The following is a 26,216-nucleotide window of genomic DNA, read 5'->3' as shown; positions in this document are numbered from 1 at the left end:
TTGACCGCTCCGGTAGGTTTAGTGTTAAGATAAAAATTTCATGTGATCGTGATCGTGAGCATAATTATGCAATAATTAAAATAGTTTACGATACTTTGGTACTTCCAATGGCGGATCCCAATAATAATAAAAATATAACATTAATATTGTAGTATCGTGGACAAAAGGCCTAAGATATCGGCCGAACCGTATACAATGTTGCGAGAACCGCGGTGTCGTTGGGTACAACAATGTATCGTCGATCTTTTCAACTGAACAGTTTCGTCGAAAAGGCCTACGTGACCCTGGCCACGAGCGTTTTCGGGACACGTGCGCTATAGGGCGGGGAAAAAACAAAAGAGACGCTAAAGACAATGTTAGTTAAGACGCAGGCGAGAACGAATGCAAAAGGCGTGCAGTATGAGTTGAGAATCGGGAGCGTGCGAGTGCGGATGCCGAAGACGAGAGTTATAGAGAGTGATTTGAGCGAAATAAGACTTTTGTGTTTTAGTTCAAGTTGAACATTTATCGTTCTCTGTCCAATTAATCCTTGTTATTTTTATTTATCTTAATAAATAGTATTAGGAGAATTTTACAAACCTAAATTATCCTAATCCCATCCTTTTCCGATACTACAATATTACTACAGTCTGCAACATTTTTTACGTACACAATTAATGTGAGTGTAATTATTTCAGCTATACATTGAGTACTTCTTTATTCAACATATAGGAAATTATGGGAGGTTATAAGGAAGCCTACGTCACTTCCTGAGAAATATGGCCACAAGAAACTGTGGTTTTCGAAAGAACTCGATAAAACCACAAGCCACACGATTGTCCTTGGTGACCAGCTAAATGTATTTCAGTGAAATACTTTTTTTATTGATTTCAGTTGAAAGGGATAACAACGCTGTATCCGTGAGAAATCTATTTCACGAGGACTACTTTTGTGGGATATTTGTAGGTCACTTTATCCAATTGATATTGATAAGTTGTTTGAAGCGTTTCATTATGTCATGTATATTTCTACATTTAATTTCTTTTTTCTAATTTAACCAATCGATGAAATTATTATTCGTTTAGAATGAAACGTTCCTCTTCATTTAAGCTTAAATTTTTTAATGGATAAGGATCAATCGATGTCTATTAATCGCTAAAAATGCTTCATTTTTCACGCAATTCGTTTACTATTGGAGAAACTTCATAAGATTCTGTTACTTATGTTTAAAATCCTGTTGGAGTTACAAAATTAAGGAAAACAAATACATATGTATTTTGTACAATATATTTTGTATTTAAAGTCTCCCTATTCCATAAATACTGTTAAATACATACCCGAGAGACAATCGAATCCCTAGTATAGCGAACGCATCAGAGAAGAGCTTTCACTGTAATCCTTTGTATCTCCCTACAATTATCGAAACGCGACTTCAATAGCATTTCAATGAATGCGGCCGCGGCGCCGCTCCGCGGCGGATAGAATACAGAACGCGCGCGGAAGATCATCCTCGTGGAAGGGTTCGTACGCGTTCTTTGTTCGCGGATGTGCATATGCTCATCGTTCGTTCGATGAGTCAGTGCCTGATTGCGCATAATATAGTGAGAAACGCTGCTTTTCCTATGTTGGCTGTCGATTTTCTAATTGAAGCATATATTGCCGTTGAAAAGTACCTGGACACGCGTGAATTACAAAAATAATATCTTTTGATTTATTTCATTCGGATTGATCAGTTCTTTTCTTTTTTTTAAATCACGAGTTTAAAACCACATAAATGCTCCAAGGTTATTAGCGACCACGGTGAGAATAAAATCGTTTCAGTATTCATGAACAATTTACCTACAATCTCACAGATTCTGTTCATAATAGTGTGCGACAGACACGATCGACTGATTGGTCATCGGCATTAGACACTGTCGATATTCCTGGATCGTGCGATCGGAACAATGAAAACGCAGCAAATACAATGCGAGTCACGACGTTCGTACGAATACGTTCCCCGCACATGGATTTGTCTCAGATTGGATGACACAAAGACGAAAAGGCGGAAACATCGGAGACGGTAATAACAGGAAGAAAAAAGGACGAACGAAAAGCAAGAAGGAAGAAGCATAAGACGAGAAAAGAAAAGGAAGAAGAAGAAGAAGCAGAAGAAACAACGACAAAGCAAAGGGTAGTTGAATGTGCGCGTATGATTTACGTGCACGAGCAATAGGCTGCATAATTTATCGATCGATCGAAAGCGCATGCGCCGTTGCCTGGTACACGATTATGTATGCGCGACTGCCGAACAGCACACGAGTAGTACCTACGTCGCGCAATCGATCACTGTCCACCTCGCTCGATGACGTTAATGAGGTTGATCGGTACTTAGCGATACTTTAGCCTGCTGGCCATTGCAGTCGATTATATGCACCGTTTGTTTATGCAACGAAGAAATGATGCAACTTGTTGCCGGATGAAGACGTTGTACGTGCAAGCATGGGGTACGTAGAAAAGCACAGTGATAAGGATATAAAAATAATTGAACCTTGAAAGTAATCGGGATCGGAAGATTCTTGCGATTGCTATTAATAGTAAGAGTAAGGTTCGTAATGCTGTAAAATCACAGCCAAATTGCGAAAGGCAATTTTATTGGCCCAAAACTTGATCGCAATGAATGCAAGATGCTATAGAAAAGAATACAGTCATGATGTTGTGATGAAACCAATTTTGTGCAGATTTATCAAAATATCACGAATAATTCTTTCTTTTGCGTAAAATCATGAATTAAACTAATGTTTCGTTAAAGTCGCTTCGCTAACTATTGCTTACTCGCGTTACTGGCTAATTTACAGTTTATTACGCTATACATGGGTATAAACAAAAATAAACTTCCATTAAGATTTCAAATGTTCAATAAAAAGAGAAAGACGAAACTTTTCGATCAACCTAATATGTACCGCCAAATTACTTTCAACCTCGATGGGCGATACTCCCAAATAGATTCCCATTCCTAACAGGAAATCCTGTTTAAGAAGGTCTTAGCCAGAATCAGTAACAAATCAACAACGAGGGGCATCGAGCGGCTGATCTGTCGTGTAATGGAATCGTCCAGGATTATCATTATTTGTCTATCCATCGAAAATAAGATAAACGTGTACAAACAAGGCGTCGAAAAGCACGGGAGGAATCCATGATCGATCAACGTCGTTCCATACGATTGTACAGATAAGCATGACCCTGCGATCTGTAATAAATCACTGTTAATGATTTTACACGCCTATTCTGGATACAATTAGCAAAGCCAAATCCACGCGATTATTATATTAAAGGCAAGATTTCGCGATAACGTAATATCCGCCCTCCCTTTATTTCAAAAAGTGTTTTCACAAAACAGCTTTTGTCTCGCAACAACTTTGCAAACGTTTTCCTATCCTTTATAGGAGTTTAATAAATAAGGAAAATATCTATATATGATGCAAGTAATAAACCGCAAAACAACGCCTGTCGCGCTTCTTAATATTTAATAATTTAGCGTTGGCTATTTTTCGAAAAAAGGACCTATTTTAGAGCCAATTACTCCTAGAGAAACGCTTTTTTTCATAAATTACGTGGAATGATTCCAGAAATTGGTAGAAACAAGTTTCACTGCGCTAGGATGTAAAATGTGAAAGTTATTAATACATTCTACGGCTAAGCAAAAATGATTATCGTTACATTTTAGTCACGCGTTTGAATGAAAAAATTTTTTTACTCTCGCATTTCAAAATATCGGTCTCTCACGTAATGTACGAACTCGAAGGATAAGCTGAGATAAGCTCATACGCTTTTATTGCAAACTTAAAATTCTTTGTTGTGTAAGTTAACAAATTGATCATGCGAAATCCAACAGACGGATCGATTCGAGACTTGGTATAACTAGAATTTATTTATCATATAACCTCGGTATTGTATGATAATTTTGATTAGAACTATAAAAAGTTAAAGAAAAATAGACTTCTCCATACTTTTGCAATTGGGTTTATCGTAACGTAGCAGGTCTCATTTTACAGATAATTTTATTATACAACTCTTTGCTGAAACTTTCTCACGTATGACAAATACTTTTTAAAATATAAAACGAAATATTTAAGAGAATCATATATCTTTCGTGTAATCGATATTTTATTGACGAAGAACCAGAGGAAAACTAATTTGTTTTAAATATCTTTCCGATTCACCTTTTTTAGACTCAATTCGATTGAATTATATGCCTACAGGCGCCACACGGTAGCCTCTTTGAAGCGCGCATTACGCCGCAGAGGAATAATTTGTTTACCGAAAAGAACGATAGTGCGCCATAGACGTTCGCACGGAAGTGGCTGTTGAACGACAGACATTCGCTTAATAGGTTCGCTTCGACAGAATTTAAGAAGTAATTGGACGCGTAGACGAACGATCATAAATTCTCTAGTTCGCTGATGAATGAGTAAGCTACTCTATGTTTAAAGCTGCGACTCGGCCAATCATGCAAAAGATTCCCCAACGTTTGCGAATCTCTTAGACGATTGATGAAGACACGCGACGCAAGTGCGTGTAAATGTTCGCTAAAGCGTGACATAAAAGAGCGAATTTCGTTGCGTGGATATCTGACGCGTATTTTAGAAGAACGACGAACGTATAGTTAGATCTCTATTTCACACGTTGGATACACATCTAAAAATTGTTGTACAATGCACATAATATATTCACAGAAATTTTCAATAATAAATGTTAAAATATTTTCATAAGTCATCGTGCATAACCAAAGAACGACTGTATGAAGTAGCGAAATTTATGTCTCAAGTTCTCCAATATCAAACATATCTCATTATGCGAAGTGAAAATGAGTTTCGAGCGCTCGATGACTTTCATCCGCGCCGCGGTCGCTGGAATGAATCTCAGAGACGGAATTTGTACCGCGCATGTCTTCGCCTATGGTTAAGCTATACGTCCACCCACGACTTGCAACGAGCTGCGCGATAATAAAGCTTCCGGTCTGGTCGTGCCAGCCGCAGGGACAGAAAGCAAAATGTCAGGGGAAGAGAAGAAAATTATTATTCCTTTGCCGCACGGCGCGTGTATAGACCGGAATACACGAACCGGATGCAACGTGTTTGATTTACTTCGAGTCACACCTGGCCACTATCCCCCTAGATATACCCTTAATTGTCATTTTATCGAACGTGTAATTTTTCAATTTAATAAGTGATATACAAACGATTGTAGCATCTTATTTATAGGTCAAGTTCTGGTCGATTGTGAAGCTACCCTCATCATTCCAGCTATTATCATTCATAGAAGAAATTTGCAATAAATTTCATTTCTAAATACTACGATATAGTTAACGAGGGAATATGAAAATGTATATGAAGGAAATAATATAAAGGAAACTGAGGAAAGATTGATCGAGTGTTTCAATATATTGTGGGCTTTCTCCGACTTTATAGGTAATTGTATAATTCCGCTTTAATTTCTCCGGTTTATAATTATATAATTACACATGATTATAAAACACACGACGTACAGTAAGTGTGGCGTCCATTTTCATCTATTATGCGTGTAATATATATAAACATCGTAAGAAAACATGATACAAATACCCTATGACTCGTATATTCTCATATTGGAACTCAGATATGAAGCAGCGAACGATGGAATTTTACCTTGCTACTTTAATCAAAGATAAACTGATAAGATCGCAATATGATAGTTGTTTAAAAAAAATTGTTTAAATAAGGTTTTCATATTAGTCCTGAATATACGTATATACATCGTGCTAATACTCAGTAAGCAATTCTCCTTATTCAACAGCTAATTCACCGTGTAAAATTAAACTGTACAAAAAAAATGTCAGCAAATAAAAGAAGTTGACGATGCCAATGTACTCGTGATAAAAGCGAAAACTTAAAGTGTTATTTAAATTACACATCGTGCAAGTAATTTTACGGTTCCTAGGTTGCCCTTTTATTTCACTGTTGAAGAATTCGACTAAACACATAATTTAATACAATATAACAGCGCACCGTTAACCATTACTCCTTATCGGTTTCACTTTTTGTTACAGTTTGTGATATTACGACATTAGACGTATCGCGTGGTATTTCCCACCATACTTTCTTTCATAGGAAACCGAGATTTAATTATAGAAACGCGTGAACTATCTACAAGTCTACTATTCAACGATCAAACAATAGCCGATATTTAAAAACGCGTAAAAGGCGAAAGTATTACGATATCTAGAATATTAATACAAACATACGTCTCGTTTGACAAACTGTACTTTAATATCTCAATTTGTAATTTTTCCTATGCATTGACAGCGTCAAAATTTGTAAAAATTAGATATTTGTAAATAAATATATGTATTTTCAAAAGAGAAAGAGAACAAGACCATTAACGATAAATTCTTAAGAATCTATTGTTAGTATAACACGAAAAGAATTCATTTTTCGCATTGTAAGTAATTTCACGTAGAATATATGTACGTAGATACATTATTTGAAGAAGTGAATAAAAATCGTTAGGTAACATACCCTGTCATCTTTAGCCAAATATGCAGGCTTGATGTCAGCGTCCACGTAGAATATAGAATTCATTTGCTGGTGAAACCACATATTTCTCTTGCGCAACACAAAACTTAACTACGTACTTTCTTACAGAAAACTGTCGGATTCATTTTTATTATTTCCAGTGTATTTTCACATGGACATTGTCATTCTATATTCGAAAAAAATCAAACGTTTCTATTATGGTAATTTCTCTATTATGCGTCAGCACAATACAATTACTTGTGATCACTAAAAATTAAAGCTTTCTCACTAAAACATTTATCAAAATAGATAAATATCATCTTGAGTAAGTTATTTATAAACACAAATTGTTCATATACACAACCAAATATTTGTACATCGATGTACTCGAAACGCGACGTATGATTCGAAGTAACATCGTTCCATCGTTAGACAGTAAGACAGCTACTGTTTATTTGCTATAAAGAATAACTTTTCAGTAAATCGTTGCTTCGCTATTGTATGTTCTTTTGCCGCGGTAGCCCCGTGAAAACTGGAAAGCGAAACGTTTATCGTACACCTCACTCGTCTGTGTATACGCAACGTGTCCTTCTCCCTACCCTCGCGTAAATTCGTTCCTCCCCCCTTGGCTGTTAGATGGCCCTTTTGACGACCAATTAGTGGGCCCCTTAATTCGTTATTCCGTGAAAAGTCACAGTAAAGTCAAACTGCCCCAATCTTCACGGTAATTAATCCTGCGTGCAAGTGTAATGGCAATTAACGAGGAAATGGCTAAATCACCAGGCTTACACTTTTGTTTTTCTCAGTATTGTAAGCTCCAGGAGACGTTGATTCACGCTAGAAGCACCAAACCCATTAAAATGACTTGTCGATATCAAATCTTTTATTTTCATAATTGTTGAAAACACGTAAATATTTCTGGCGACTATTGGCTTTTATTGACAACGAAATAAAACCAGGATTACCAGATTGCGAATGTTTATAAAAATTCATATTTTTTATGTACTAAATTACAGGAATGGAACCTAGGTAGAGATTTGTTTTTCCTTCTAAATATTGTAACGAGTATATTTTTTCCATTTTTATTTATTACGTTCATTCTTGCATACATTTTTGCATATTTAAATTTTCCATAAATATATTACCATACTATTGTAATTACAAATATATATAAATATTTAATAGCCATTAAAATTTTTAAACATGATACTTTATCCAGAAAGCTACGAGATAACAATTTACCATAAAATCATTTAATAAATTTTCTAACTACATCGTATAATCATGATCGCAGCCAATCAACTCATATTATTCATTACATAATTTAGAATAATTGTATCATGTATATTGATGTAATTAGTAATTGCATATGAAATAATACTAATTGCCCAGTTAAACGTTGGACTGAAACATGATGGAGATACGTGTGGAAATTAAACACGCGCGAGCTAATATAATTTCAACGAACTAGATTTATGGATTTAAAACTGCGCTCGATATACGTGTCAATTTAATTTAATTAAATCAACTTCTTTTTTGCACAGCTTTTTCTTTTGTGGGGCGTTTCCTATCTATTACTGTTTTGATTAATAAAATAAGAAAAATTAGTAATATTTTTTTTAATAATAAACTTAAAATATTGATAATAAATTCATTTCATCGCGAATTATTAATATATATAACGATTCTTATTGAGCCGTGCTGATTCAATGGATTCGAAGGTACACTATTATCGTTCATAAAACGAATTTGCATTAAACTTCGCTTTTAAATGCTATAATATAGCATATAATATAGCATATAATATAGCATATAATATATGATATAACGAGGGAATATGAAAATGTATATGAAGGAAATAATATAAAGGAAACTGAGGAAAGGTTGATCGAGTGTTTTAATATATTGTAGGTTTTCTCCGACTTTATAGGTAATTGTATAATTCCGCTTTAATTTTTCCTATTTGTAATTATATAATTACATATGATTATAAAACACACAACGTACAGTAAGTGTAGCGTCCATTTTCATCTATTGTGTGTGTAATATATATAAACATCGCAAGAAAACATGATACAAATACCTTATGACTCGTATATTCTAATATTGGAACTCAGATATGAAGTAGCGAACGGTGGAATTTCGCCTTGCTACTTTAATCAAAGATAAGCTGATAAGATTGCAACGTGATAGTTATTTAAAATAAATTAATTAAATAGCGTTTCCATATTGATGTGGAGTACACGTACATACATGTAACATATGTACATACGTGTTATACTTATATCGTAGCACTGAATCGTGCTAATACTCAGTAAGTAATTCTTTATTCAACAGTTTATACGCCGCGTAAAATAAAACTGTACAAAAAAAATGTCAGGAAATAGAAAAAGTTGACGATGCCAACGTATTCGTGGTAAAAGCGAAAACGTAAAGTGTTGTTTAAATTATACATCGTGCGAGTAATTTGACGGTTCCTAAGCAGGTATCTCATCTCACGTGCACAGTCACAAAATTCCATTGCACCAAACACAGTTGCTAATAAGTGAGGCAGTTGGTGCGTCTCAATATAATGAAAAACGAACGATTAAAATTCATTTGTTTCAAGTTTCGGAAAATAAGGTGTTCTAAAGCAAAATTCAGACATTACTTTGCGGAAATGCAGTGTATAACCTTTCGGTAACCATGCCAATAAATTAATGTATAAAAGAAAAGATTCCTGTACATGGAAATAATTTAAATTCCACTTAGTCTGGATAATGTATTTAATTAAATTAACGTATCATTAGGAAATATATAACAGAAAAATGTCTGCTGGAACAGAATTATTATCCACAGCGGAACCACATCTTATTCCAGGGTAAATAGTACAGCGTTTATGTATTAAATATAAAATGTAAATACATTATGTTCGAAAGTGTAACATATACGTTTCCTAAATAATACAGTACAGTAAGAAATATTTAAAATATTATTACCCTTTAACTTTTATATTCATTGATACCTCTTCTACATTCATAAAGGTCCGTTTTAGATATGCCGGATACTGTCCTCAATATCGCTACAGATGTGGTGAAACGTATGGAAGTCTTACGCACAAAGTGCTTCTTGATCCTACAGTGAATCATGCGGAGACTCTCATTTTATCGAACCGTATCCCCGACGATTACGAGGTATTATACAATATTTTATAGTCCTTGTCCCTATTACTTTAATCAATGCTGTTTATAAGTTTAAATTAATTAAAATAATATATATAATATAATCTATTAAAATAATAATATTATTTATAATTATTTATAATCAACTATAGGTCCAGAGGCCACCGAAAAATGACATAGACGTAGTAAATGCTAGATACAAAAGGACCGACCCTATATTTATTCATCCTATAACACCAAGTTACGAAGGTACATATATGAAATGAAAATAAACATTAATGAGAAGGGTAAATGTACCAGTTTAATGGCAACGTAAATGTTTTATTTTAGGATTTACTCCAAAACTAAAAGCCAGAAATGGACAAAGATACACGGTGTTGGCTACAGAAGGACTTGCCGAATTTGAACGACAACAATTAAGAAATAGAGCGGCTCTTAATGAACTTAAACGAATTATAAATATACAAGCTGGACAGGGAGAACCAAGAAATTTAGAAGATCGTTTGGTAAAGTACCTATACGATCTCTTTTTTAGTTAAGATAAGGAAATAAGGAAATAAGGGAATAAGGGAAGGAATAATGAAATCATATCTAAATTTCTTATATAGCTCATAAAAAGTGAGTTTAAACTGCCTATGCTAACAGTTCGACCTGATTGCGTGGGTGTAACGAGGAATTTATTTTTGGACGAACAACACGAAACACCCAGCGATCATTCTCCATCCCCTTACTTTATGGACAATGCAAATCCGCAAAAATACTTTATCAGTCGTGAGTCCATCTTGTCACGTTATTATTAGCTTGAACTTGTCTTCGAATGATTCTATATGTAGTATAAAACTTACATAAGCATCGTTCCGTATGATTCAACTGTTTCACGAAATCTTTAACCTTTAATGACGTCCATAAATTTGACCTGTTAATAAAATGAATTAACAAACAGATATATAACAAATACGCGATATCGTTTGTAAAATAATATTAACAATAAAGTACAGATGGATCTTACGGATAGTGAAAAACGAATGCGATATTCTTTTATTCGAGAAAATGCAAGAAGTGAGTGTTAAAGTTAGAAAGATAAATATTAATTAGTTTTCCTTATAATATAAAATTTCAAACATTTAATTGTATTTTTGTAGGATACGGGGGTCACATACCATACGGATATGCGCATTTTGGAAAAACAAATGTTCCGGCTACTAACAGCGCCCTTTGCGATTTTACGTCTGATTATAGAAAACGACAAAGTACAGAATGGGCACCAGTAACAATTTCACGACCTGATCCACCTCTATTAATTCAACCCACTATTATTTACCACAAACATGTTGGTATGCTTCCAAATTATCTTGGACACGTTCCTGGAGAAACATTCAGGTAATCATTTCTACTTTATTATGCTATTATTTCTATTTTATGGTTCTTATTTTAATTTCTCATCGCAAATATTCCGAAAAATATGGAAAATATAAAAAATTGATCTTTATACATTATACACATGTATATGTATGTATACCTAAAAAATTTTATTTAAATATTAAATATTCCATTTAGATTCGGCAAAACTTTCGGAGCTGACACTAAAGATGCGAAAAGATGGCTCCGTGGTGATTTCTCTGCATAAAATATAAAATATAAGAAAACAGTCTTATGCATAATAAAAATTTAATACAAGAAAAATAACAATGTGTTTGTACAGACTATATATAAATGTGAAAAATTACCCACTGCATATTATAGTAAAATTGAATATAATTTAAAATAACTTTTAAAGATAATGCCTGATATTTAAGTAATTGGACAATTTTCTATGGATTTTTTATCTCAAAATTATTAACTACAGATAAATATAGTTGTTACTATTGCTGATCTTTCCATTTCATTAAAATATCGGCTGCTTTTTTCAAATTTTCATCTTTCTATGATAAAAAAGAAATCAATTATAAATACGAAGAAAATAGAGGCTCGATATTATCTATGCCAAATTTGTTCTTACCTTTATATAGCAATATCTTACGTTATCTTCCCCTAAGTGTTTATGTTCAGGACTATAAAATACAGATGGGGGAATTCCTTGAATTCCAACATTTTTCGTCATCCATTTTGTGAAACGATAATCTTTATTCTCATCTGTTTCTTCTTCTAATCGTACTTTATCTTTTAAAGCTGACCAATTAGCTACCATAAAGTATCCTCCTTCGGGAATTGTTGGAATCATTCCTACATCGCTAAGAAATTTAGCCATATAATTTCGTTTTGGTAGCAACTCCTTAGCTAAACTCACAAAATAACAGTCAGGTTGACCAAATCTTTCTAATTCTTGTTCGAATCCAATAGCCACAGCCTCCTACGGAGTTAAAAAAATATAATTTTAAATAATTCTAATAAGGTACATTACAATAAATATTTATTTAATAATTCTATACATACTTGAGTTGGTGTGTTACACGTATATACATTATTTTGATGAACAATTTGTAAGTTATATAGTAAATTTTCCGGACCATATGCCCATCCTATTTTCCACCCAGTAACACTGAATGTTTTACCAGCAGATCCAATGGTAATCGTACGTTCGTACATATCAGGTAATGTTGCTAAAATACATTCATCGTTTAAATAAAATAATTAATAGAAATTACATTAGTACTATCAAATACTATTACCAATTCTAACATGTTTATATGGCTCATAAACAAGCCATTCATACACTTCATCTGACACAACAAGGGTGTTCCACTTTTTAGCCAAATTAGCGATAAACTGTAATTCATCTAGAGTGAAAACCTTTCCCACAGGATTATGTGGAGTGTTAATGATTATTCCTTTCGTTTTTTCATTAAAAAGATTCTCTAATTCTTGTCTATCAAATATCCAATCTGCAGAAGAAAGAGATCCCTTTGTGCTTTTCTTTGGAATACAAAATACATGATATAAATACGTATAAACAGCTTGCATTTATATCAATAGTATACATACTTTGATAGTTTACTTACTGGTTTTAAGGCAATAAACTTTGGAATTCCTCCAGCAGATCTAACCATAGGTACATAACAATCAAAGAAAGGTTCAATAATTATCCACTCATCACCAGAGTTTGTGTGACCTTGTAACGTAGCATATAATGCTTCATAAGCACCAGAAGTTACAAGAACTTCCTTATTTGGATCTAAAGTACGGTTTAAGAGCTTCGAATACAATTTTGCAATAGCATTTACTAAACGTGGGTGACCCTAAAATGATAGAGTATATTGAAAATTTCCAATCTATAAATAAGATACATAAATGTACATAAAATGTTTAAAATCATTGCAATTAAAAGTGAAAAAATTCAATAACAACATCATGGACATGATGAAATAACTAATGACCAACATTTAATAGCTCTGGAATATATTTGTTGTGTGTTTCTTTTTAAAATTGGAAATACTTACAAATCCTCTGGTATATTGATTTATTAGAGGATTGTCACTTGTAGTCACAGCAGCCAAAGCTTTAGTTAAATTTTCTGGAGCATAAAAATCTGGAAATCCTTGTCCTAAATTTATGGGCTTATATTTTGAAGCCAACTGAATATATTCCACCCTAAAATCAAATTAATTAAAAATATGTATTTATAAGTACTTATATATATGTTTATATGTATTACAATTTTCAATACATCTCATTATTGAAATGTTATTTACCATATTGATTTATCATTGCCTTTAAAGCGATCAGGGAGATCAAATTTACTCATCATAACAGAATAACTTCGTATATTTCTTAATGTGGGTAGAGAAAGTAACACTTTAGCAGTTGTAGACAAAGAAATTTTAGTAAACATCTAAAAATAGTCACATACAATGAATGATAAAATAATGCTATACCTTGTGATAAATTTGTTGCTTTATTACCCTAAAATTTTATATTAAAAAATTAATTAATAAAAAATATAAAATGGCGTATGAAAGAATTGAGAATACTATACTTGAAAATTATGATTTTATATCTACATATTTTAAGCACAATTTTTTTCATTTTATTAGTTACATATGATAAAAAAATCTAACAGGTAGTAGTTACAATAAATTACTGTTAAAGATAGTTCGTATAATGTTAATACACGAGGGTACCACGGACGTGCATCAAACAGCATAAAAGAAGTGTTATACATTTTTAAACATTACTTTTATTATAAATTATTATAAATTATTATTATTATAAATTAAAATATTATTAATCTAAACATAAACATAATCTGATATAATTATATTAAATTCTTACCAAATGGCATACACTAACGTATAATGGCTTACATTACCAATTTTACCGAGTAGAATTACGTATAATTGGAAAGTTACAAAATATGTACTTGCAATGATAAAAAGATAACTATGATCACGGTCACTTCTTTATCAAAATAGTATGCTTATGCAACTTGTTTATTAAAAAATAAAATTCCTAGATTTGTATAGTAATTTTACTATGTGTTATTGGTAATTTAGTTATTACATTAACTAGTATTATGGTAATATATTTTAATCAGTTGTATGAACGTACAATATTATTATCAAATAAAATTAGTCCATTAATATGCTACTGAAGAAATGATAATTTAATACAACCTTAACCCTTAAACTGCATAGGTGGGAATTGTATGTTCGGGTAATTTTGCCAGGATTAAGAATTTATCGCAAGGTAATAAATAGAAAACCTTTTTTCTTTCATCTAAAAAAAATTATTTGGCAAAAATTCTATGATAACCTTAATTTAGAACATTTAAAGATGTTATACCAATTTTTGGGGATTTTTTAAACAAGTGTTATCTGGTATACAAGTATTACTGAAAATTGCATCGAACATAAAAAAACACACGTTTATAGTTTGAGGGTAAAAAAATTTACGGTCCAAAGATTAAAAATGTTGTGTTTTAGATATTTAATATTTTATACAAGAAAGTTATAATCCTCATCTTTAAATCTGATACAAATATAAATCAAGATAAAGATATAAATCATAAATCACAAACTATATACTATATATATACTATACACTATATATAGTGTAAGTTTTTACTATTGCACATGTATAATATGTACATTCGGTAAACTATGTAAGCAAATAATTGATAATTTCTTTCAAAATAAATCAAGGTAATTTAAAATTTTATTTGAAACCGTGTTTGAAACACAAACGAGATACGAAGAACATACAGCATTTGAAGTGAAAGGCATTTAAAGCTGCTAAAAGCTATATCTCGTGATAAATTTACCTAACTATATTTTTTATATTTACTTAAAGATATTAAGATAGAATTGTAAACAAACTCGGTAGTTTGAAGGTCTAGATTTTTGTGATTTCAATTTATGATATGATTTTATCTGTAATCATAGTTATGTGCAAGAATAAATAATACTCACCGTGAAAATATTTGTATAATATAAGTATAATATAAAATATAATATAAAAATTTTCTGAAATATAAGAAATACAATTAGAAAGATATTGGAGAAATATTATTAAGAATGACGCAATCTCAACAAATAATTGAAGAATTATATGATGCTTACACAAAAACTGCTGCTAATATTATTGTTTATTATGGTAAGTGTATAAGGTTAAGTAATCCAATTCATAACACATATTTATAATCGCCCATTACCTCAAACATTAAAAAAATATTAAGTAGTTATAAATTGTAATGGTTACAAAAGATTTGGAATATCTTGTCATTATTCTTGATTGATCAAATTATTGTAATAATATATGATATAAAAGAATTTAGTCTTTTCATCATTTTATACTTAAAGAAGGTAAATTTAATACTCTATAACCATATTTAATTTGGTTATATTTTTATATTTACAGAAGGTAATGAAATGGACGAGAAGTTAAAAGAACTAAAATGTATAGTAAACAACAATAGTGTTCAAGATAAAAAGTTAAGGTTATTCAAGGAAAGGAAGAATCAATTATTAAATTTAAATAATGATGATGATAATGATGACTATCATACGGAGCAGAGTAATAATGGAAACCGCTTGAATGTAATTACAAAATATAAATAATTATAAAACATATTTAATGATATTAAGAAAATAATATATTTTTTACATTTTAGGAATATAGACTAATTCTCTCTGAGACTGATAATAATACATCGAAAGATGATAAACTTATAGAATTTAATAAACATGTAGAAGCACTGCTAGGTACATTTAAATTTGTATATATAATAAATACTTTATATCAATGACAACATGTTGAATTACAGATGGAGTAGCACAAAAAGAAAATGATACAGATGCAGAAATACAGTTAAAAGGGGGCTATGTTAATGTAATTGACCCAATCTCTAAGAAGAGAATTGTGGATCCTGTGAAGAATACTATATGTGGTCATACTTATGATCAAGAAAGTATTATGCAGTTATTGAAAATTAATAAGAAGACAAGGTAAATATTCTACTAATAAAATTCATTTTTGTCACACATAAATAGTTTTAACTATGCATTGCATTTATAGATGTCCCGTTATAGGTTGCAAAAGTACAGAATTTGTACAACTTTCGCAACTTCGTCCAGACATTGTAACGAAAACATATCTAGAGAAACATCCAGAATAAGGTTTTGTGATAAATGTATTACAAACTAAATATTTAAATGATACAATATTTTGCAACATGATAAATATGATCTAAGATTTAATGTTTACACATCATTAAAACAAAAATAAAAACTGCACATGATGTTTCATGTATCTGAATACAATACGTGATTTAATGTGGCATATTTCGCATTGCAAACATATTTTTGTGATTAAAAACTTTGTAAGAATATTGGCTCAGGGCCAAATCATTGTTATGAGAACTTATTTTAGGTAACAAATAGCAATTTAAAAATGTATCTTTTAGAGTGGTATAGATATAGCGTATTTTTTATCAAATAAATTGAATGTATAATTTATGTTTATTAAAATTATTATGAAAAGAAAAATATTTTTATATAAAAGATTATAAAATAAATTTCTCATAAAATTTCTATGTCTTTCATATTTTTAGAGAACAATGTATAGCATACATAGTGCCAATAAATTATTGAAAACGAAACAACTTCAAGTAATTACATATTTGTTTGTCCCGCAACTTTTATCATTATCGATCTATGATGTTAACGTTTAGGCTATGTTTATACTTACGTTCTTATCAACAGTATTAATTCTTTCTCGTGGGAAAGCTCGTCGTATCGTTGATGGTCTCAATGTGGACAGCAATAGTTGGGATCCATTTTTATTAATAGGCAAAGATTTAAACGAATCGCCGAATTACGATATAACACGTTGGGTACGGCAATTGCATCTGCAACAATGTGCTTTCGTAGAAATCGGAGAAGGATTTTGTGCTGTAAGCAAAAAATATTTCATACAAAATACTTTCTTTCTTGTAAACAATTTCAATACAAAATGTACTTTTGCATAATAGAAACAAAGAAAAGGAACTATTTTTATAATTGTGCAATAGTTTCGAACTTTGAAGAAAATATTTTAACAAAGCTTAAACTTTCATGCAATACAGTTCTATTTAATATTTAGTTGTTCGTCGAATTACGTAGCATACCTTCCGAATCAAAAGTTCTCGATAGTTCTGGGGTCGGTGAATTTTTCCTCGGGATTTGCCCTTGTTTGACTCTTCACACTTGGGATTTGTGCTCACCCGAACTGACAAGACAGAGGAAAGCGGACTGCTCTTTTAACGAAGCTACTCCATATTCAAACACAAGTGCAAGAGTTCACAGGCGATTATGCGATATCACTTTGCTCGTCGAAAATATTTCAAGCTGTAACTGTTCCATTTCTCTAGCCGGCCAAGAATTGTATAAGACCACAGGTTACAATATTCTTTTACTAATGAAAAAATTGCAAACAAAAATTTTGTGAGAAAATGTATAACGCAATACATAAAATAAAAATTGTCCAAGATTTAAATATTTATTATAAGAGTAATGTTTAGGATTTGCAACGTGTTTTTTGAATCCTCTACCAGAAAGTTTGTGTTCACCACGTGGGGTTTGTGGCATTGCACAATGCACCGCGACCACAATCGAAGGAATACACACCCCTCAATGTGCCTCGAACTGTCATCAGAGACAACCAGTACTGTTATTTTATTTTAAGTAATGTAAAAACTATTACACTAATAATAGTAAATTACAGTAATAATTGAATGTTTGAAATACTTAAAAAAAAAAAGGTTAAGAATACAATATCTTTTTCTTTTTTTCTATTGGCTATAATTTAATTATAGTTTCCTAAATTTGAAACTTTAAGTTCTGCGAAGAAATTGGGCCTTCAACTTCCATTCCATCGGAAATTAACTCCTTATGGACGGGATGGTCCTCTCCAAAATGTAATAATACTTGTGGTAAAGGATTTATGGTAGCCATTGCATCATGTCAAGATCAGACAACGTAAATAAAAATTGAAGTTAACACATGTATAATAAATGACAATTACAAATAAGTTTAAATAACGTATTAATCTCTCCCATTAAATCTGATAACATATCACACAACGTGTAGTAGATACTCATATTCATATAGAAAGTACTCTAAATTTTTGTAAATTGAAGTTTATCATTTCTGCCAATACACGATGGTGTATATCGTTATATTTCTTAGAGGAAAACCAGCCATAGACTGCATCGGTCCAGGATCGTTTTGGTGAGCCAACGCCTTTTTGAGGAAGTTCTCTTGAATTTCTCGATCATGATGAAAGGTGTGAACTTTTCTAGCTGTCCAGATAGCTTCGTTAAATGTTACTGCGAGGTAAACATCGTCAATGGAATTATGAGAGCGGCCAGGTTCACAGAACCTTGCATTTCTACCGAAGGGTGTATCTTAAGCAACACTGGAACATTCACTTTCGAAGGAGAACTCGATCCTGGCAATAACATCAACTTCGACGAATCTTATGAGAATGATGCTCGTGAAAGATTCGAAGGTACTAATATTATAGTATATGTAGTACCAATAATACTAAAATTGAAAATTACCGATTATAAACTAATAAATGGTTAATATTTACTAACAAATAATAAATTTTATGCCTTCAATAGCTTTAATATGATGTACATCCATATATTATGTTCTTGCAATATAACATCTCTATTTTCTATAAATTTATTTAAGGACATTTATCTTTATATAGATTAATTTTTAATATTTATTAAGATTCATGTATCACAATTTTATTTTCATTTTACTAATTTTGTTTGTTTTACAACGATCTACCATAAATTACCGGTATATCTCGGTATTTCATTTTCTAGACACATTGTGTCCCTCGGAATCAGCGCGTGCGATACAGCGTAATCTCTTATATGCCTATGCTGTTGATCATGAGGATGAGTACGTGTTACGCGAAAATAGACTGGCAAATAAAAACTTTAAACGCAACCGTGGAAATCGTTCCGTTCTGAGAAGTCGATTAGGCGATGATGCCGACTATGCCAACCAAGACGAAGACGACGATGACAATGACAGCGACAACGACGACGATGACGAAGAAGGGATCGATAACAAGAGTGGTGTCGACGATGAAAAGGACGACGAGAATGACGAAGACGAGGAGGACGAGGAGAACAGAGACGAGATGGTGAACGAGTCGGAGGCAGCGCGTTATTACGATTACGGTTAGTACTTGGGCATAAATCTTTTCCTGGGTTTTTGTAGATTGGGCTCAAAGGCTCCGCGAAGGGTCGCCGGAGACCTAGAAAGCATATTCGAGAGGCAAGGTTTGATTCTGCGGCGATTGCGTTCGAGGGTAAGCAAGAGGTCAACGAACCCGAGAGGAAGGGTTCTATGAAGATCAGATCCGTTACGGAGGACTGTGAGGATGAATCCACGGAACCACTGCAATATTATGATTATGGTGAGAAAAAATCGGTCGGAGAAGAATAATATTCAGAAATTCTTACCTTTGTTGTTATGTGTCTTTTAACTTCTAGAGAAGATGTTGTTAGATTAAGCCATACCAGAAGAAAAATTTTCTCTATATATATATATATATATAAGATAATTAGTCAGGATTTAACCCTTTGTATTACGATAATGTTTGTGATTTGAATTTTCAGCAATTCCAGCATACTTTTATAGTATGGCTTTTTGAAACCACGGAGTTTAGAAAAAAAAAGGTTATAAATGTGTTTATAAATTTATTTATATAATAGTCTTTATGAATTTTCTATTTTCTTAGTTCTGAAAACGATATAAGAAAAATTGTTTTCATATTATCAATGTCTTTAATATAATGCCGCCAACGTTTTTGTACAATTATAAAAGATCATGTCAGTATCTCTTTTATAAAAGAAATATTCTCGTTTTTAATAATTTCCTACTATAAAAAATATCTTTTATCAATTTACCATTATTCAAATAATTACAAATTTTTATAAGCATATATATTTGTTGTATGTTTCGATCAAAAATGCATGAAATCAATAATATTAAGTATTTTTTCCTTGTTTATAATAATTTATTATTTTTTTCTAGAATCCAGGGAAAATACATCATCCGGTTTAAGAATTGGACTCGCCTTGGAATTGATAGCATTGCCCATTTTATTCTGGTTTTTTGAATGTTAGCGGGCCAGCAGAATAAAGATAGAAGATGACTATTCTTATTTCGGAGAGAAGTAATTAATCCAAAGTAGAAGTCGTTCTGCGACAAGGAATATATATAATTAAATGAATTTAATAAAACTATAAGTACAAAATTTCAAAGAGTGATGTATTTATAATCCTTATGTATATGTATTTAGTGTATATACATTTGTACTCCTACCGTAGATCTGATTCCTTTAGCAGATTTGTGAGTTATTATTTTACTGATGAGTAATGATGAGATCAAATGATTCGATTTTCTTCTAATTTCAGATAGCGTACGTAAGTATATGACTTTCTTGTATTGTATCTCTTCGAGCAAATCAAAGAACTAGTTAATTACAATATTTATTCGCTGCAAAGTTCCTACATGTATTTAGTGCTGCGTTTTGATAGCTACTTTCACTATGAATTTAAATTACCCGAGAAAGTGAATCCTTAACTATCTCACAATGAGTTTTCTCCCAATCTTTCATGTCTGTCGTAAATCTTTAGGTATTTAAGTTTTTTCATTATAATTAGTATTCGATACATTTTTACTATATCTGATAAATAAACTGCAAGTGTTTATGCATTTAGGGGAAATTTAAAAGTGTAAAAATGTATAAAATGTAGATACATAATGTGCAAAAATATCTGCAATAATGTGCTCTCTGTAATATTTAGTGGACGGAACAAATCTCGTTTTCAGTTCCATTTGTTTTGTCCATTTGTTTCATTTGTATTTGTATTTGTATCCATAAAAATATGAGGTTGCATAAAAATCCGCAATCTATACAGGGTGGTACGTAACCGGTAGTTTAATACAATTGGCTACAAGGTGGTCTTACATCAAAAAATAAATCAAAAATATGCAAGAGATTAATATACATGAGAAAATAAGACAAGAATGTAAAATAAAATATTTTCGTTTATGGCTTCGGCTATTTTTGGGCTTTTCAAGCCCATAAATGTTGAATATGTTTAGTTAAAAACTGGTTTGATACACGCGCATGATACATTTTCAAGTTTATTTTTGTCGAAAACACATCTTGTGAACAAATTTTACTCTATATTTTTAACTTATTTTCATACGTAGTTTAATTCTTGCCTCCAGATTATTTATTTTTGTTCAGAAACGTGAAATTTGAACGGTATATGTACTTCTTCTGTGACGTAGATGTAAAGTAAAAAAGGATTTTGGAAATATGGACCTTAAAGGAGTAAAAACAGGATAAAATGTTAACTCCTTATCCAATGAGTTATTAAAATTGGAAATGTAAAAATCGGCAAACAAACTCCTCATTACAAATAAACAAATGCGTTTCCGATCGTTTTTCGAAATTCAACTCTTAAAGGGTGTTCAAACAGAGAATAATAAACATAAATTGTCATTAAAATAAATACTATGCGGGTAAAGTCACGCACGGGTAGCTAATACAGTAATAAGAGAAGAACAGATTGTGTACAGCACAGTGAAAGCACAATTAATTTCTGTATAATGGTTTCTCATCCGTATTTAAATTTCGAGTATGAAATCTTTCAGCTTCAGCGAAATGTTCAATCAAGAATGTTATTTGAGGTATTTATAACTTGTGTACACACGCTGAAACTTAGTATTAATTTTGCAGAAATTTAGAACCAAGGTAAAACTGAAATCAGATTTCAGGAAGTGATAAATGAAAGGATTGTATTTGTTTCGCGTTGAAATATATGTGGGAGATTTTAGTCAGCCTGTCGTACATATTTAGCGAAAACGTTTACTGTTACCTCAGATTTTTATATAATCGTTGCCTTTACCATTTATTGTATGTTATTGATAATTTAACGAAAAATTTTTTGATAAAATTTAGGGAACTCAACAATGAAACATTTGTGTAAGTGTAAGTATTTCTAGATTCTCTTATCAAAAAGTCATTCATAACTGAAAAAATAATTAATTGATACAAGTACATCTGTCTCCTTTTAATCGAAGAAGGGAGGAATTAGCTGCGAAGGGACATAAAGAGTCTTTAATTGGATCTGATCAACTTAATTAGAACAATTCATGCGGTCGTCAACCGTTTGCCGAGCAAATGAAGCATATACATACAACATATGTAATAAGAATATTTCACCATTTCTAAATGTCTATTATAGATAAATCGATTTGTAATGCAAAGTAACAATTGTTCGGGATAATAATCATTTGGATGTGACACAATTTTCAAATAGATTAATAATCAAAGAAAAGATCATATTGGTTCTTCGGAGTCGGACATTGCTTTGAAGAAAAAATTTGTTCGGAGAAGCTCATCATTTCATCAGAAAGTGCTGGCAAAGTTAATGATACTAAGAGTGTTACTTTTAGGAAAAAGAACTCAATCAGTTAGCAATAGAATTACAGAATAATACCACATCACTTGAAAAGCGAAATTTCGAGATGTTATTCTGTTTTTTTGACGAGCCTTTTCACAATGGTCAAGTTTGAAAAGTAGAAGTTACTAAAATCTAGTATTAAGTAACAATATAATAGTATAGTATCTAGTAGTAATATAGGTATTTGAAAATTTGCATAAATAGTTTACAAACTTGCGAGAAAATACATATTTTCTACGAATTATAGTTACATGGATAAAATATTACCTAATCGAGCAAGTTGTTGTAAACTGTTTTATTTTTGCTTTAACAAAATCTGTATGAATGATAGTATTATTCTACTATTTAGGTATTATTCTATTATTTTATGGTGTTTGCTATTATTCTATTAATCAATTCTTGTATGTAGTATTTGATATTCAGGTAACATTTGATGTCTATCTAATCGGGATAAAATGAAGCCATTAATTTACTTTCTACTGTATCTAAGATTTAATTAGTTATTTAATAATGTTTCTACATTTTAGTATGAAGTCGGAAAAATATCATTAAAATAGAAGTAGAAACGCAACATACCGGGCTCGCATATCTTACGATATAAAAATATTTATCATACATATCGAAATTATTCCGTAATATTGAAGAAGAGAAAAAAGATTAAATAAGCCTTCTTCAAGGTGCTTCGATAATTAATTGCTAACCTCTATCTTAATAGTAAGTGCCGTTATTTTCGTTCTCATGCTAGGAATTCATTTGTACATTTCCCACTCTGACTCTGTAAGACTCTGAGAAGCAGTTGCTGTAAAAATCACTACATTGTGTATTATGTATACGTACGTAACTCGTACTCCATTTTACAATACTAACCTGGTTAATGTTTGTAGATGAGTGTAATTATCTATTTACTATTCAGCGTTATTTCATTGTATATCATATCATCATTCTTTGATAATTTTATGGAATATGTATCTTACGTATTATTATGAATTTTTCACTAAATATATATCATACATAATTCATAAGAAATCACTTTATAAAATCATCAGCATCTTCGATTTTAAAAATCCTTAGAATTATTATTTTGAATAATTAGAAATAATAGAAATAGGATTTGGAAATTTTTGCTCTTGAATCAAATAGAAAAAGCGAGATAGAAAAACTAAATTATGTAAATAAAAGAACACATCTGATGAGTATAATAAAAATATTATACTGATCAAAAGATGAGTGTAGGAAATATCTGAATATGTATGTGACACTTCAGACATGAGCAACTACGATATCATATGAGAGCTGATTTAATGAATGACAGCAACGTGTAATATAAACCTGTTATTCATAAATTGAAAAATTAATGTTAACTAGAAAAACTAGTTTTGTAAGTATATTTTTCCAAGCACTTCCTAAGTAGGTAATGATGCGCGCGCATCGAACGTAGGCTTTGATCAGTTGTCAATTCTACGCAATTATTAATTCAAATATGACAGACCACAAACTATACGTTTCGGCATAAATTAAAGAAGAACAACGTTCGAAACACTTTTCTTTCCTTCCAAAATAGACGTATTACAGCTATGTTGTTTACCACCATAAGCTATGATACACCATTTGCACCTTCCGCAACGATTTAGGACTTACATCTTTCGTTGTATAGTCAGAGACTGGGTTCGGACGATTGATTATGGTTCCGTACTGGCGTAAGTAACGCGATATCCCGCAAGGAATGTTTGGTGATACCTTTAAACGTGAAGTATTGTCGACAGCGCACGTAGGACTTGACCTCGCCGCGTCAATCCATTGCTGTTCGGTGTCAGTGACCTGCCTCAAAAAAAGAAACTAAATTCCACCGGACAACAGATAAGTGGCCCCTGGCCCGTTACATACCTGCTCCTCTCATCACACATATGGCCACGAGATGGATCCTGCGATCTCTCGAGTTGAATTCAGAGCCGCCTGTCGTTCGTTTCGATGACTGGATCGATGTACCGATCGAACTTTCCTTTCGAAAGAGGTTACCCGTTAGAAATTCGGTGGAACGAAGCATTGCGTCTTCCGTCATAAGATGGTCTATGTCTTGCGTAAAACATGACAGATCGTTTGTGATGAACATCGTGCAGTTGTATTTGGTCACAATATTTATATCGGATATTGAATTATGCAAGCCTTGCAACATATTTTTATCGTCCTACTTCATTGCATATGTGTGTCTGACAGTATTTCATTTAGTTGCTGATAATCTGGATGAAGAAGGTAATTGTTTGCTATAATGATTTTATATAGATAGTAAGTATTCAGATATAATGTATTACACCGATTGATCAGCTGATAGAGTTTATATCTATATTGCAAATAATAAAAGAATCTTTGGCTCTATCGTGGATACGATCAAAAGATTGACTCAAAATATGAAAAACAAAATGTTCTAATATTAGTTGTTTGCTAATTATATAGACGATAAGGCGCTACAAAAAAATATGAATTATTTTCTTTCGACGATTTATTAAATAATTTTTTAGTTCTACGCTGAAGATGTCTTATCACTGGATAACGCGTGTTATCACAACATATGTTATCATAATATATAATATAAAGTATATAATAATTTCATTTTACCGCTGAGTTTGATTCATATACATGTTGATCGTCTTATTTTGATAGGAAACGTAATGGTATAACAGATATGACTAACTGTGTTATTTAGATATCTGATTGTCCTCATAAAACAAATCACAAAACATATCGCTTAAGTCGATTTTATTGATCACGATTCAAGGCAATGTTTGTAGTTATCTATTCAGTCGGTCGCAGGTCTATTGAGTTGTGTATGCAGATCTATGTAATAAATGCTAGTCGTGTATGCATAGTTAACAACGATATGTTTCGTGATAACAACGAGACATTTTGACAAGTAGGTGGCCCTTTTTCGAAGCAAAATAACATGACACGTCAACGAAAGTGTAATATTTTGGAGCGTATTTTTGTACCAATTTAAGATAAATGGATAACACAAATTGTCCTATCACTAAAAAATTTTATAAATGCACATACTGTTCTCTCGTTTTATCCAGTCATTTTAATGTTACATACCGGCATTATGGTAATAGAAGCCGGAAAGTTATTCACCGTACATGTTGTATATAATACCAGTGAGTTTCTTTAGTGTGTTTATTCCTCAGCGAAAAGATATTTTAGTCGATTTTCCATTTAGTCCTGTTGCAATCTCTTCTTCCGAATCATGCGTACCGATTTTCTTGGTCATGTAGCGGTGAAGCATTGTTACGCGAGAGGAAGAAAAAGGATCGGTTCGAGTATATTGGCAGAAAGAAAGCGACTTTTCGTGTTCCTTTATGTTGTCCAAATGTTAAATCGGTACAAGAGAAGACGAGAAGAAACTGATCGGTAGCAAGCCGGCTTTACAAACACGTCCGGGGGGCCCCGCGTAACCAGTTTGTGATTGGTTAAGCTGTGTACCACGTGGCGGCGTTGCGCGGGTGGGGATTGGCCAGCACGGCCGCGCTCCGCGGGCGAAAGCAGCGAGTTTTGTTCTAGTATTTACCCCGCGGT

The 26,216-nt window shown here is 32.0% G+C and overlaps 6 protein-coding genes and 1 long non-coding RNA gene across 12 annotated transcripts in view; 4 read left to right on the top strand and 3 right to left on the bottom strand.

Annotated features, from left to right (window-relative positions):
- The window catches only part of LOC126916138 (uncharacterized protein DDB_G0284459-like), a 49,687-nt gene extending 42,627 nt beyond the window's left edge, over positions 1-7,060 (bottom strand). Inside the window, exon 1 of the mRNA XM_050721582.1 lies at positions 6,516-7,060. Coding sequence (XP_050577539.1) covers positions 6,516-6,596 — 81 coding nt within the window. The 5' untranslated portion in view covers positions 6,597-7,060. The remainder of the gene's footprint in view (positions 1-6,515) is intronic.
- Positions 1,564-11,399, top strand: LOC126916157 (UPF0605 protein CG18335-like). Of its 2 annotated transcripts, none has more exons than XM_050721647.1 (8): positions 1,564-1,779; positions 1,849-2,465; positions 9,547-9,685; positions 9,826-9,922; positions 10,004-10,179; positions 10,282-10,444; positions 10,816-11,053; positions 11,231-11,399. In XM_050721647.1, exons 2-8 carry the CDS (start codon positions 2,461-2,463, stop codon positions 11,298-11,300), a joined length of 888 nt encoding a protein of 295 aa, XP_050577604.1. In that variant the 5' UTR covers positions 1,564-1,779; positions 1,849-2,460; the 3' UTR covers positions 11,301-11,399. The 2 variants fall into 2 exon arrangements, with proteins under 2 accessions (XP_050577604.1, XP_050577603.1); XM_050721646.1 differs by lacking the exons at positions 1,564-1,779; positions 1,849-2,465 and adding exons at positions 8,516-8,826; positions 9,302-9,372.
- LOC126916151 (kynurenine aminotransferase) lies at positions 10,386-14,109 on the bottom strand. 2 transcript variants are annotated; one of them, XR_007710444.1, is made up of 10 exons: positions 13,943-14,109; positions 13,363-13,502; positions 13,111-13,261; positions 12,673-12,909; positions 12,343-12,586; positions 12,107-12,273; positions 11,673-12,023; positions 11,401-11,595; positions 11,193-11,292; positions 10,386-11,037 (listed from the first exon to the last, which is right to left on the bottom strand). XR_007710444.1 is itself a non-coding variant. In XM_050721637.1 (8 exons), exons 2-8 carry the CDS (start codon positions 13,500-13,502, stop codon positions 11,536-11,538), a joined length of 1,350 nt encoding a protein of 449 aa, XP_050577594.1. In that variant the 5' UTR covers positions 13,943-14,109; the 3' UTR covers positions 11,325-11,535. The 2 variants fall into 2 exon arrangements, 1 of the variants encoding a protein (XP_050577594.1); XM_050721637.1 differs by lacking the exons at positions 10,386-11,037; positions 11,193-11,292 and having other exon boundaries at positions 11,325-11,595.
- Positions 14,110-15,117: 1,008 nt separating this feature from the next.
- LOC126916163 (E3 SUMO-protein ligase NSE2-like) lies at positions 15,118-16,696 on the top strand. Its single transcript, XM_050721659.1, has 5 exons — positions 15,118-15,262; positions 15,527-15,705; positions 15,780-15,870; positions 15,933-16,113; positions 16,184-16,696. Exons 1-5 carry the CDS (start codon positions 15,184-15,186, stop codon positions 16,281-16,283), a joined length of 630 nt encoding a protein of 209 aa, XP_050577616.1. The 5' UTR covers positions 15,118-15,183; the 3' UTR covers positions 16,284-16,696.
- Positions 15,229-26,163, bottom strand: LOC126916172 (uncharacterized). Of its 3 annotated transcripts, XR_007710466.1 has the most exons (6): positions 25,740-26,163; positions 24,537-24,889; positions 24,291-24,470; positions 17,274-17,560; positions 16,856-17,058; positions 15,229-15,320 (listed from the first exon to the last, which is right to left on the bottom strand). It is a non-coding gene; the product is annotated as an uncharacterized LOC126916172 (long non-coding RNA). The 3 variants fall into 3 exon arrangements; XR_007710465.1 differs by lacking the exons at positions 15,229-15,320; positions 16,856-17,058; positions 17,274-17,560 and adding an exon at positions 23,121-23,451 and having other exon boundaries at positions 23,520-24,470; XR_007710464.1 differs by lacking the exons at positions 15,229-15,320; positions 16,856-17,058; positions 17,274-17,560 and having other exon boundaries at positions 23,121-24,470.
- Positions 17,556-20,414, top strand: LOC126916160 (glutamic acid-rich protein-like). 2 transcript variants are annotated; one of them, XR_007710445.1, is made up of 5 exons: positions 17,556-18,123; positions 18,334-18,375; positions 18,447-18,655; positions 18,984-19,585; positions 19,788-20,414. XR_007710445.1 is itself a non-coding variant. In XM_050721652.1 (5 exons), exons 1-5 carry the CDS (start codon positions 18,089-18,091, stop codon positions 20,295-20,297), a joined length of 741 nt encoding a protein of 246 aa, XP_050577609.1. In that variant the 5' UTR covers positions 17,556-18,088; the 3' UTR covers positions 20,298-20,333. The 2 variants fall into 2 exon arrangements, 1 of the variants encoding a protein (XP_050577609.1); XM_050721652.1 differs by having other exon boundaries at positions 18,984-19,346; positions 20,206-20,333.
- LOC126916134 (uncharacterized) overlaps positions 24,771-26,216 on the top strand; it is a 74,311-nt gene continuing 72,865 nt past the window's right edge. The window contains exon 1 of the mRNA XM_050721559.1: positions 24,771-24,902. The gene's annotated coding sequence lies outside the window, so the exon portion shown is untranslated. The remainder of the gene's footprint in view (positions 24,903-26,216) is intronic.

This window comes from Bombus affinis, chromosome 5 (genome assembly GCF_024516045.1).
Source record: "Bombus affinis isolate iyBomAffi1 chromosome 5, iyBomAffi1.2, whole genome shotgun sequence".
Classification (NCBI taxonomy): Eukaryota; Metazoa; Arthropoda; class Insecta; order Hymenoptera; family Apidae; genus Bombus; species Bombus affinis.
This window is presented reverse-complemented; position numbering and strand designations above follow the sequence as displayed.

What these genes read in the sequence shown, in the direction of transcription:
- LOC126916163 (XM_050721659.1), top strand. Translation starts at nt 15,184, where the DNA reads ATGACGCAATCTCAACAAATAATTGAAGAATTATATGATGCTTACACA. An exon ending in TAATATTATTGTTTATTATG is followed by an intron (nt 15,263 to 15,526) that starts GTAAGTGTATAA and finishes TTATATTTACAG; the next exon opens with AAGGTAATGAAATGGACGAG. An exon ending in ACATGTAGAAGCACTGCTAG is followed by an intron (nt 15,871 to 15,932) that starts GTACATTTAAAT and finishes GTTGAATTACAG; the next exon opens with ATGGAGTAGCACAAAAAGAA.
- LOC126916151 (XM_050721637.1), bottom strand. Translation starts at nt 13,502, where the DNA reads ATGTTTACTAAAATTTCTTTGTCTACAACTGCTAAAGTGTTACTTTCT. An exon ending in GGCAATGATAAATCAATATG is followed by an intron (nt 13,262 to 13,362) that starts GTAAATAACATT and finishes ATTTGATTTTAG; the next exon opens with GGTGGAATATATTCAGTTGG. An exon ending in AGTTTATTGCCTTAAAACCA is followed by an intron (nt 12,587 to 12,672) that starts GTAAGTAAACTA and finishes TGTATTCCAAAG; the next exon opens with AAAAGCACAAAGGGATCTCT.
- LOC126916157 (XM_050721646.1), top strand. Translation starts at nt 9,320, where the DNA reads ATGTCTGCTGGAACAGAATTATTATCCACAGCGGAACCACATCTTATT. An exon ending in GAACCACATCTTATTCCAGG is followed by an intron (nt 9,373 to 9,546) that starts GTAAATAGTACA and finishes GGTCCGTTTTAG; the next exon opens with ATATGCCGGATACTGTCCTC. An exon ending in GAAATTTAGAAGATCGTTTG is followed by an intron (nt 10,180 to 10,281) that starts GTAAAGTACCTA and finishes TTTCTTATATAG; the next exon opens with CTCATAAAAAGTGAGTTTAA.
- LOC126916160 (XM_050721652.1), top strand. Translation starts at nt 18,089, where the DNA reads ATGGTAGCCATTGCATCATGTCAAGATCAGACAAC. An exon ending in TGCTCGTGAAAGATTCGAAG is followed by an intron (nt 18,656 to 18,983) that starts GTACTAATATTA and finishes TTCATTTTCTAG; the next exon opens with ACACATTGTGTCCCTCGGAA. An exon ending in AGCGCGTTATTACGATTACG is followed by an intron (nt 19,347 to 20,205) that starts GTTAGTACTTGG and finishes ATTTTTTTCTAG; the next exon opens with AATCCAGGGAAAATACATCA.